Below are 12,402 nucleotides of genomic sequence, written 5' to 3'. Positions count from 1 at the left end.
GGGAAATACCCTTATTCTCTGGAGTTAGGACATGGTTAGCTTGACTCAGTCTTCAAGACTTTAAGTTGAACTATTACTTTAATGTTCAGGTTTACCAATACAATGGAGGCAGGAGATGAGGAAATGTCCCCACAAATGAAACCACACGGAATACACAACGTGTTTGGGAGTGCCTTCAGTGTTTTACCTGTTTTTGCCAAGGATGGAACCTCTGGTTTGCATGTCTGAGTAATTGAGAGTACAGTGTGTGTGTCCATTTTTCCTGCAGTTAGGTCAAGAAAAGTTAGTTTCATGAGAAACTTGTACTGCAAGATTTTGTATTTATTGCATAAGTAAATAAAGTTTTTATTCAAAATAATGCAACTGTTCTGTTTGTTTTGTAAGCGAATTCAGTAACCGGAAACATTTCATTTTAAAATGTGGCAATGGCAGCAGCTAAAGTGACCTGACAGGTTTGACTGGTTACACTCAGACACACATGTAGACATGCTGACAGGTACGTGAAAACACATTCACCCATATCCTGTCAGGTGTAAGCTAATAAGGGCCTGCCTTGACATGATAGTAACGTTCAGTTGTGAAACCAGACATTAGCCCTGTCCACGATGAAATACTCTTCTCCTTAATGCATGCCGTACATATCCTAAATGACCAGAAATGAGGAAGCAGTCCACACGTGAAGCTTTGAAACACTTAGGTATATTTCGATTTCAGGTCCAACGGAACAAACGTGACATCCTCACGTGAGGTTTTCATGCAACAGAAAAATAGGGAGGAAGGAAAGAGAGCTTAGGAAGGAAGAAAGAGGCGGGACTATTCATCCAACACAAGGTACCAGTTTATCAGAGGCAGTGAGAATAGAAAAGGGTTGAACTGTAATATATCATGGGGTAGCAATTGTTGTTCCTTATCCTACCAGCAGAAGGCAGTGACACTATAGGATCCCCAAAGCAGAGGTGTGGCTGGTCAGGAAGCTTCTGTGCAAATGTTTGGTACATGTTAACCTTAGCTGGACCAGCACAGCTCTCAGGCTCTGATTGCTAGCTCACTATGCCACCGTTGCACACAATTCACTCGGTGGGGTAGTAAGATGTCGGGCAACGCAATATATAAATCCCCAATTAGACCGACGTTTCAGGCTGATTATGGGCATTTTGAAAAATAAGATGTTTGTCACTTAAGTTTGGTATGAGTGGTGGATGGACGGCAGTCGGAGAAATCATACAAGTGGGATGAAGTTTTTTTTGGTTTTATTCCTCACCTTTCCCACAATGTGTAAACTGAGGCCTATCTAGTCCCCGCTTTATGGCGCTGCTGACCCACCTGAAATATTTGAATTAGTCTGGGTTTTAATGGAGCATAGAGGCAATACCAAACTATAAAATGACCCCATTACATGTAAAAGTCCTGCATTCAAACTGTTTACTTTATTAAAATGTACAGAATTATCAGCAATAAAATCTACTTAAAGTATCAAAAGTAAAAGTACCCATTATGCAGAGTGGTCCTAGTCAGTGTTATGTTATTACATTACTGGATCATTATTCAATCTAAACAAATTAACATGTAAGCAGTACCCTAAAGTTGTAGTTAGTTAAAGTGGAGCTAATTTCAACCGCTTAATTACTTTTACTACTTTTGAGTGCTTCAATCTATAACAACACATATTTCAAAAACTACTCTTACATTTTGTTTGTAAAATCTAAATCTAAAAAAAGTAACTATATAGCTGTCAGATAAATGCAGTAAAGTAAAAAGTACAATATTTGGCTCTGAAATGCAAGGGACTAGAAGTATATAGTAGTATAAATGAAAATATTCAAGTAATGTACTTGAATACTTAATGTACTATTATTGTCCAATACTTGAGAAAATGTACTTTGTTACATTCCACCACTGCTAAATACACATAGTACTGGTTTCAGCCTATGAAAAGAAATATATGCCAGTATAACAATATGTTTTTTGATAAAAGTACCCAATCGTTCTTTTGGAGGGATCTTCAGTTAACAGCCTTGAGTTTGTTGTGCATCATATCAAGAAAAAGTATTTTTTCCCCCCAAACCGTGTCTTCAGTGATAACATCAAGGCAATTTTTCAAGTAGGGCTTACCTCAAATATGCAACTTCACTTCAACTTTAAATATTTTCAGTCTGCCCAGTAGTTAGCTACGTCACAGACCGAATTTGTAGTGTGTGTTTAACCTCCAAAACAGAAGATGGCAACAGTGATCTGGCAATGGGGGCCTTGAACGTGTGATATAGGAGAGTGGTGCTGGCATCGCTGCAACCAGTGGCTCTGTTTACATATGCGCAGTATTTCAGACGGAGGTTTTTATTCTGAAATGTGTTTTATTCATTCAAGACAGTGTTTTAAAACTGTAATATCATATAGTGTAAAGTATTATATTTCATTTCAATCGGAGAGACTGATGTGACGTCATGTCTCAAAGTGTTTCACTTTCTCTGTGCTCCAAATATCAATTAAATATGTTAGAATAGGTATCCCAAATATGAAGGATTTCTATACGTGCTAATATAAACACCGCCACTGGTTTCTGTCGGATTACTATATAAGTCTGGAAAACCCTACAAATCCAAATCAGTATCTGAACTTGCTCCTGTCTCGTGAACAATGTCCCTTCATCTAACTGCTCTGTAAGCAGACTAATCCAGGAGGTTATAAAAGCATTCAGCTAGAGAGTGATGAACGAGCCCTTAGTGAGAATTCCTGTCTGTCAGAGGAAAAGAGAGTGGGGTCAGGGTTTGTCTCAAAGCAAGACAAATATTCAGTCATTTCTGCCTGGTACGGTGCTGAGGAGCCTGCAGAGCTACGAAAAGATACCGCTGTGCGTTAACTGTTTTTAGTGGATTTTGTCGTCATCTGGTTCGTAGGATCATGCAGTATAGTCACAGGTCACGACTACCTTAAGTTTACTGCTCATTGATAAAGAACTTTAAAATACTTACAAATTAAGAAACAACACAACATGGTAACACTGTAAAAGTTAGCCTCAAGCATACAGTGTATATTCACATGCACACACACATTCAGACCAAATGCACAGCCATACTTTATAAACACATGGCGGCTCAAACGATATGTGCTACTGGTGTCATTGATCAAATGCAGTATGGGAACTCCTTATTTCAGCAGAATTTCATATTCTTCCACTTTAACAAAGCCACAAATCCCAAAGAGAACAATCTGAACTCACATTGTCTCTCTCTCTCTGTCACTGTAAACTGCAATATGGTCATCTTAAACAACATATCAAAGTAAAAGCACAATAATAAGAATAAAAATGAATAAATAAAGAACATGAAGGAGGAAAACAATATGTACAAATGAAAACCAAAACACATTTAAAGTTTAAAAATCAACAAAATGCCAGGAAATTTCAATAAAAACGTAATGGGATCTTAGGCCTTCTTTTTCTCAGCGAAACATCATATAGCAGAAAAATCCCAAAAATTCCCCCCAACCCCCGTCCCCCACCCACCTCCACCCCCCCACCACCCATTCAGATCATACCAGGAAGCTACGCTACATAATACTGCCTTTCAATGCCAGAGAGTGTGCACCATACATGAAGACAAATGGACTTCATCTTATGATATTCATAGACGTACAGTATATACATGATATACATGTGTGTTGGAGGAGAAGCTGAGCAATCCCCACCCTGCAAAAAACCTTGTCAAAAGCTCCCTAGAAATCCAATGTTCCAGAGAGAGAGAGATATATTCGGGAACGTTAGCGGACGCATCAGTCGGCTGATCATTAAACGTATGCATGTCCCTTCTTTTTTCCCAAATATAAAAATTAAAGTAAAATGATAGTGATGACTTTCCTTTTCCTCTTTAAAATTCCTCCTCCATCCTTGCACAAAACAACAAAAAATATGATTATATGAGAGATGAGAACCATCATGCATTGATTTGAGTGACTGGTTCAATAGCAACAGAGAGGGTGAGGAAAAAGGGGTCGTAGCGGCGCAGGTGTTCAGAACTGGGAGGCCGAGCTGGGGTCGCACTGGAGTAGCCGGACGATGGAGGGGTCGCTTTTGGCACCTTTGATAAACTCCTCCAGGGATAATTTGCCTGCAGGACACATGGAGAGAGAAAAAATGAGAAAAAATTGCCATTATTTTGTAGGACTATGGCACTGCATCTTTCCTTTCTTAAATGTAGACAACAAAAATGCTTATTTGAAGTTTTCAAACCTAATCCAAAGCTTTGGTGTTTCCTGTGCTTAAATTTTCAGCTAGGGTTCAGGACCTTAAACATTTTTTAAAGTGTGAATCAGTGCAAAACGGTGCTTTTGTAAATTTTTCGATGTGCACAAACATGCATCTAACATCCAAGCAGGAGAATTGGGATGGGAGCTATGTGAGGTTCACTGGAAGATACAGTATGTATAGCTCAGTTATGGAATTGACTACTTGAGATGGAAGAAAAAGGCTGACCAGGAAGATATTTATTTGGGATAAACAACTTTTTGGATCTTGGTCGAGGGACATGTGCACTTTGTTTTACAAATGTGGGTGTGGTTAGGTGTTCTTAGCTATGCTAGTGGCGTGGCTCTATGGATGGTAACATCGGTCTGTCTGTTGGTCAGTTCCTCCAACACTTTGGTCCAGACTGAAATATCTTAACAACTATTGCATGGAGTGTCATTAAGTTCTGTAAGACATTCATGGTCCCAAGAGGGTGAATCCTACTGACTTTGGTAAACCCAACTTTTCATCTAACACCACTACAAGGTTAAAGTTTTTGCTTTTGGAGATGTCTTTGCAACAATTGGGTGGATTGCAGTGACATTTGGTACAGATATTCGTGGTCCCCGGAGGATGTGGCCTAATGACTTTGGTGATTCTCTGACTTTTCCTTTACCACCCCCTTCCAGATTTCCATAACTTTGGTAAATACATTGATGTTCCCCACAGGATGAATTGGTATACCAATCCCTTAGCGAGTGCCATCATCAGATCAAAATTTTTATTTGTCCAAAACTTTATGTATTATACCAAATACTTGCAAAACCTGTGACATTCCCATCAGGTGAACATGGTATATATTAGAACCGCTAACATCAGCATGTTAGCATTGTTACTGTGAACATGTTGCTGTTCTGACTTCAGCATTTAGCTCAAAGCACTGTTGTGCTGAAGTACAGCCTTACAAGCCTTTAGCATGGCTGTAGACTCTTAGTCTTGTTAAATAATGATCATCATCATTACTTTTGAAAATATGGATGATGCACAAAGACTAAGTTGGCTGATCAGAAAAGAAAGATTTAAATTAGCCAGTCACTTGGAGAAAGCCTGGCAGATGGGCAAGAAAAGCAGTTCCTTTTCTTTCTTCTGCTATTCAGTGTACAATTTATTTGATCTTTTCACATAACTAAGCTATTTGAAAGTACTGTATATAGGAAAAATTTTTTACCGTGGGATTGTATATGCATTACTGGAAGGTGCATGTTATATTTTTAATGTTTGATTTGTATCAGTGTAATCCCATGAGGGATGGGCCAAATATTTGGCATGACATGAAGTAAAAAGTACTAAAATATGCAGTCCTAAATTCTCTCAAAAATCCCTGGTTTCCAGTAAAAATGAGCACATTTCAAAAATGATCTTCAATAAATTCTCACAGTCATCTGCAAGTCCTCACTCCCATCCTGTCCTCTCCCTCTCTGCAACATGTTCATCCCTCCATGTTGCCATTTCCTCCACTCACCATCATTATTGAGGTCCATTTGTCTGAAGATCTTATCTGTCCTCTTCTCTGGCGTGGATTCATCCTCTGGCATCTTCATCACAGATGACACCATCTTGTAGATGGCCTGAGAGACAGAGCAGCAGAGCAAGCAAGAGAGAGAAAGAAGGAGAAAGACATTGGGTGAGAGCGAGAGAAAAGAAAGATAAGTGAATTCAAGCCAGCAGGGACCCATTAAGGACACTAAGCAGGAGAGAACTAAAACACAACTGAACTGAAAAATAAAGTCACTGCAGCTTTCAAGATGCTGATATACAGGCTTTGTAGTCCACATGATTCACTGACATTTGTTACTCCTGATGCTAAGAGCTGCTCCCTGGGCAGCTTTTCCACATATACCCACGCAGGGTCTGTATGGCTGTAGAACCAGCAACAAAGACTGCATGTGCCGACAGGGTGGGTGGGGGTGCTTATGAGCAGAGCTTACTGTATTGATCTGATACATCTTTATCTGTTGACTGATACAAGAAACTCCTGTCTCCCGATAGCCTTCAATTAACCTCTGCAAGTGAGCACAGAGAAGCTCTGAGTATCAGTCGACTTCAGGCACAGATCTACAATCAGCTTAAATCTCTCGCATTGGGAATATACTGTAGGTGGTAAAACTGCCGGTAGATCCTGCTCAGAAAGTAAGGTAGCTTGCATGTAATAAGCCCTCCGTGCATTTCAGTAAGACACATCAGCTTTAAAATGTTATCTCTCAAACTATAATACTGAAGTTCATGTCTTCCTACCAAAAAGGAAAAGTTTAACTTTGAAAACAGGACTCACTTATATGACACAAACAAAGTGATTTGTCCTAAGATGCATCAGCCACACATAACAAACACTGGTTTTACAGTCGTTCTTTGGATGGGGCCAAGACAGAACATCTGCAAATGTGTTTTTTAAATATAATCCATTATTTATCATTTAATATTATATTTGATATTAACATTTATCATTAAATATTATTTAAAAGAACATTAATTGAAATACTTTAGAGGACCACAGTTATAATGGCTATAAAGCACTTTTAATTGATATCTAATGGAACAATAAAAATAGGAATTGGGAAAAAGATTTTATAAATGATGACATTAATCTATCAATGCATATGTCAAATTAAAATCTTGATTATTAAAAAAAAGTAATCATAAGCACATCAATTGAAAATAGAGTAAGTAATACCTAAATAAATTATATTTATTCGTAAATTCATTTTTAAAAGAGAAAAACTTAACTTAATTTACAAATTGAATCGACAGTGGGCTACAGATTCATTTCCTCCTTGCGCAGCTCTTGTAGTGAATTGAGGCAAAGTGCTGGGTGCAAGATGAACAAATCTTCAAGCTGCTGCTGACACAACACAACATTAATTTACGTTGTTAACCAAGTTGTTGTTTCTGGTTTTAAAGAGAGTTTCTAGTTGTTAACCAAGTTGTTGTTTCTGGAGAGTTTCTTGGCCAACGGCAGTGGCTTCTTGTAACTATTGTGGTAACACTGTGCCTGGAGTAATACTGCAACACCTCTGTTTTTTTGGGCAAATATTCTCTATTCATATGGCCAATTTTTACAGAACGATTTTATGAATGATTTTATAGGGTAGGTTGAAGGTATGATCTGTTTTCCGATAATGTTGTGTAAAACTAATTTGACTTCCTCTATTATGACAATCTTTCTGTCTCTCTCGGTGTACATTGAGACAATGGGCCCCTCCTCTCTCATACAGCGGTACGTAACCTCAATGAGTTTGAGGATAATCCCAGTATTCTGCACACTCAGGGATAAACGCTGGTTAAATTTAACTCACTAATCCATGAGAACCCAGAAGCGCACACACCATAAACACACATACACAGACAACATTCAGCGAGATCTTCAGTCCAATATCTCAACATATGAGTCTCTCTATTTATTCTCTTCAACATGGAAGGGTTACATGCAGCACTAATGTAACACTGTACTTAACAGCCCTCACAGAAACTGTTGCCTGTGCCGATATTGCAATCAGTACATTAAGTATGTCTATTAGAGTCTTTGTATTTCAGTACTTGAGCCTCCCCATGCGTACTTAAACAAATTGAAGTAAGCACTTATCATAAGCACTCTGTCTATTTCTGTCTGTGCAAGTCTATATAATTGGCTGGTTCCAATAAAATGTACGCGTAGTGGGCTTTTGGGAAATTTTTCTTTATTTTGGGAAGGCACGATGGCAATGTTGCAGCAAAAAAAAAAACCTTCTAAACCAAAACATATTTAACCTCCTTGTGAGGCCATAAACTCCACCACGTGTTTATGAAAAGCTTAGTTAGGTTTGGTGACTAAGAGATTTAAGACATTACTTTGGCATTTCCTTTTATGCTCAAAAACCTTGTGACTAATATTTGGGATTCTCTTGTTCGTCACTTGTGCTTTTTACCTTGATCTTAAAGGAAATCTAATCTGTCTTTAAAGACGAACTCTACCAATTTTAGACAAAAAAGTAAACTAAAGTGTCATTAGGGGTATGACTCAGCATGTGAAAACATTTTTAATTCCTTCTGTGGCTCTGGAGGTGGCCCCTAAAGCCTGAGAAAATAACCACGATGATGTCATTGAGGCTATCTCAGCTTGGGAAGGAAACAATTGTAACTGCAAGTCTGTGTTCCAAACTCGAGACATGGAGTTTGAGAGACATGGGCCTTGAGCGGACAAAAAGAGTTTAACAAAAAGACGTAATGGTTAAATTTTGGGAAACATAGGATCTAGTTCTTTTGGTGCTTGACACATACTAGGGACTAATAGTCAGGATATTTCAGTACTACTAAATATTCTTAAATTTGGCCATTTTTAGTCATTCTAGTGGTGTAGTCAATCAGTTCACCACTTTGCTCCAAACTACAAATATTTCAATAATTACTGGATGAATTTCTAAAATTCAAAAAAAATGTTAAGACATTCATGGTCCTAAGAGGATGAATCCCTATAACTTGGTTTTCCACTGACTTTTCCTAGTTCCATCATAAAGTAAATACTATTGGTTGTGTTAAGGGTGGTGTAGGATCCAGTCTTTTTGACTTTTGAACAAATACCAGGGACTAAAAGTCAAGATATATCAGCCTCTGCAGCACAGATTTTGACCATTCTTCTTTAAATTCTGTCCCATGTGGGTGCACCAAATGCAATACTAAAGGGGTCCTTTAAAAATGTCCTGCTGAGGCTGTTTCCAAAAAGGTTTCCTCTACACTTGAGGATTAACAGATACCACAAACAAACCTGAACAGAAGCACAGCCTTTTCAAAAATGAAAAATACCCTACATACTTTTCATAGTCCAAATGCCTGAACTCATCCTTTGCCCCAAGCCAGACGACATTACCCAATGTCCTTTGCTCACCTGTACAATCTCCAGCATCTCCTCGCGGCTGATGTACCCGTTTCCATCCAGGTCGTACATGCTGAAGGCCCATTTGAGCTTCTGCTCCAACTTCCCCCGTGACGTCACGCTCAAGGCAATGATGAACTCCCGGAAGTCTATCGTCCCATCACCATTGGTGTCAAAAGTACGGAAGACGTGCTCAGCGAACTTGGAGGCATCACCGTAAGGGAAGAAATTGGCATAAATCTTCTTGAACTCCTCCACATTCAGGGTTCCACTGGGGCAGTCCTTCAAGAAGCCCTGAGGAAAAGAAAAGAGACAACATGAGGCAAGATGAGTCAAATTAAGTCCTTTAACCCTCTCTTTCAGTCACCAGGTCAATACAATTCGTCTTTATGATACAATTTTTACATCAGCAGACATTCCTATTATAACTGATAGAAAAAACCATTACAAGGCAGTCAAAAAATCAGGAATCTAATTTCTGTAACAAAACTTTGACCATTAAATGTTTCATTCATGTAATGATCCTTTCAGAACAGATTGAAGAGGTACTTTCTCAAAAGCTTAATCTTGGGCAGTCGAAAGCAGTTCTATCTTCTTTTCAAGGAATCACATTAGATAAAGCAGCATTGTGCCTGAGGAGAAAAGGGAGGTAAAAGTCATGTCAGTCTTGCTCTTTGTTGGGCAGAAATAAAGCTCTTTTTTACAAAGGCCTTTAAGATATAGGCAGTGAGGTGACAAAGTCATTGTACTGATTTGAAGCTGAATTCACTTTTTGATCATCATATTAAATATTCATGGGAAAACCAACATGGCTCTGCTCCTAATAAAAAAATTTTCATGCCAGTGTCTTTGACATTTTCAGCACGTGAGCGTCACAACTTTTAGCGAGGCTTTCTGACCCGAAGCTCTGATTTATTGGTAATATATCACCAAAAATGACAAGCTGGATAAATTCTCCAAGACCTCAGGCACCATAACATCCTGTGAAATAAACTATGGAGTTTATATCAACCTCCGGCATCCAGGAGCTGTTAATCTGCTGAGAGCAAACACCATGACCACTGTCAGTGTGAAGAGACCCCGGGGTCAGTTAGGCCTAAGTGACATGCCAGGGAGGTGAAAGTTTAACATGTACAGCTCTTATTCAGGACAGCTCACACAGCTGTTCCGTAGGTCTAATCCACGCATAAAGCCATATAGCCATTACACAAACACACATCTGAGCACACAAGATGAAATTTATTCATGCGGTCAGTTCACTGTGGCACTACATCATGCCAAGATCTAATCTGGTCTCCCCAGTGGATTAACAGACTGGGAGCAAACGTCACATTCAAGGCAGCTGTCGGTAGTAATAATTACTGATGAAACCCGACTTTACTGAGGAAGGAAGGCTCTGGCAGATTCATTTTTCATTACAGCAGTATATGCCTTATTACAACTGCCAATTTAAGATTATTTTTTGTACTTGCTTTATTACAGACAATGTTTTCAGTTGTTACTCAGTGTCGATCTGTGTTGAGAAGTGTTGACCAAAGTGATAGTTGTCCTAGCTTGACCATAACTGAAATGTTAAAACTCTGACAGGTGTAAATTTGTAACAACACTAGTATGCAGTTGACTTTCAAACTTAAAGTTAACACAGACACCTTGACATTATCCACCAAAAGTTTCAATAACTTAGTTTCTTGTACTGTGAATGATCACCGCAGCCTAATAGAACTGACTGATATACATTGACACATGAAAAGTGCTCAAACCATAGCAGTATCAGAAGTTAATGACAAATTCTGATTTCAGAGCACTGATGTAATTGAAGTTTCCAAACACCTTCAGTGAAAACTGGACAGATTCAGATCCTCTGCTTAAAGCTGCAATAATCAATATTTTTATATTAACAATGTTTCAAATGACTGTGTAATGTGAATAGTGTCAGTCATTGTGACAAATCCATGGAGAATTATTATGACCAGGCGTCAGCAGCGAAAACACAGAGTCAGTGGTGAAGCTGGTCAGTGATTAGCTGGTGAACATCACATAGCATTTAGCAGCTAAAGCATTTTGCAGCTAAAGAGGTGGAGAGCAAAACTGAGCTAAAAGAAAAGGGAATATAGAACTCACATTGACCAGGTGGCCACAAATATAACTCAAAATGAATGACAATGTTGCCATGTGTCTGCCTGATATATAAACAGGCAACTGTTTTCTAACATGCTCACTACAACAAATTTATGGCCAAAAGCATCTGTTAATGCAGGCTTAAGTAATAGTAATAATTCCACAATGAAAAACACACAGTAATAAGTAAAAGTACTCCAAATTCTAAGTTAAAGCATGTAAGCATGATCAGCACAATGTACTTAGGTATTAAAAGTAAAACTAATCATCATTTTATATATATATATATATATATATATATATTATGCTACACTATATAGTGTAGCATAAAATGGAAATACTCAAGTAAAGTACTTGACAGAATGAGTTACTTGCCACTCCTGATTTTGTAGCAGCAGTAGTAGTACCATTACTATGATTTGATTCTACCCAAAAATGACCACACTCTGCGTACAGCGTGCGTTTACATACCTTGTACCACTCCTGCAGCTCATGGTCAGAGAACTCAGTATTCTCCCGGAGGTCCTGCAGCATCTCTGGCCGCAGCTTGCTGTTCTGTTTCCCCATGGTAACGGGATAGGACTCTCGGTTTCCTTGACAACAACAGCAACTATAGCTCTAGCCAGGCCGCTTTTCACACCTGTCAGTCAGAGATAAAGAAACAGGAGGTCAGCAACAATTAAGCAGAGAGGAAGATGAAGTCTGGCGACGGATGAGGACAGAAAACAGGTTGATCAGCACGCCATACAGCAACAGATATAATAATATCTATCTATCTATCTATCTATCTATCTCTATATATATATATATATATATATATATATATATATATATATATGAGGAATTATCAGGCAAGACTAGACACAGTTGACTGTCAGCTACAGTTGAAAATAAAAAACAAAGATGCTTTATGTATTACTTATTAGACAGAACTTAATAGACAGAACTGAGTTTGTGCGATTTAAGTCACCAAACAAACAATGGAAAAGTAACATAAAACTGTTCCATATAAGAAATTCACAAATTGACGTGACTTTTTTCACTCACACAATGACTTTCTGCCAGTTCTTAATGAAATCACAGTGAATCCTGTGACAGTATTGTTATCCAGTCCCCTTGACACGAGATGTTATGCAACTCAGCAAGTCTTTAAAATGCT

At 38.5% G+C, this 12,402-nt stretch overlaps 1 protein-coding gene across 1 annotated transcript; it reads right to left on the bottom strand.

Annotated features, from left to right (window-relative positions):
* Positions 1–4,005: 4,005 nt before the first annotated feature.
* On the bottom strand, positions 4,006–11,810 carry LOC120786335 (hippocalcin-like protein 1). Its single transcript, XM_040121755.1, has 4 exons — positions 11,715–11,810; positions 9,138–9,419; positions 5,742–5,847; positions 4,006–4,103 (listed from the first exon to the last, which is right to left on the bottom strand). Exons 1-4 carry the CDS (start codon positions 11,808–11,810, stop codon positions 4,006–4,008), a joined length of 582 nt encoding a protein of 193 aa, XP_039977689.1.
* Between the last annotated feature and the right edge of the window lie 592 nt (positions 11,811–12,402).

The sequence above is a fragment of the Xiphias gladius genome, chromosome 24, assembly GCF_016859285.1.
Source record: "Xiphias gladius isolate SHS-SW01 ecotype Sanya breed wild chromosome 24, ASM1685928v1, whole genome shotgun sequence".
NCBI lineage: Eukaryota > Metazoa > Chordata > Actinopteri > Istiophoriformes > Xiphiidae > Xiphias > Xiphias gladius.
Note: the sequence above shows the minus strand (reverse complement) of the source record. Positions and strands in the feature narration are given on the sequence as shown.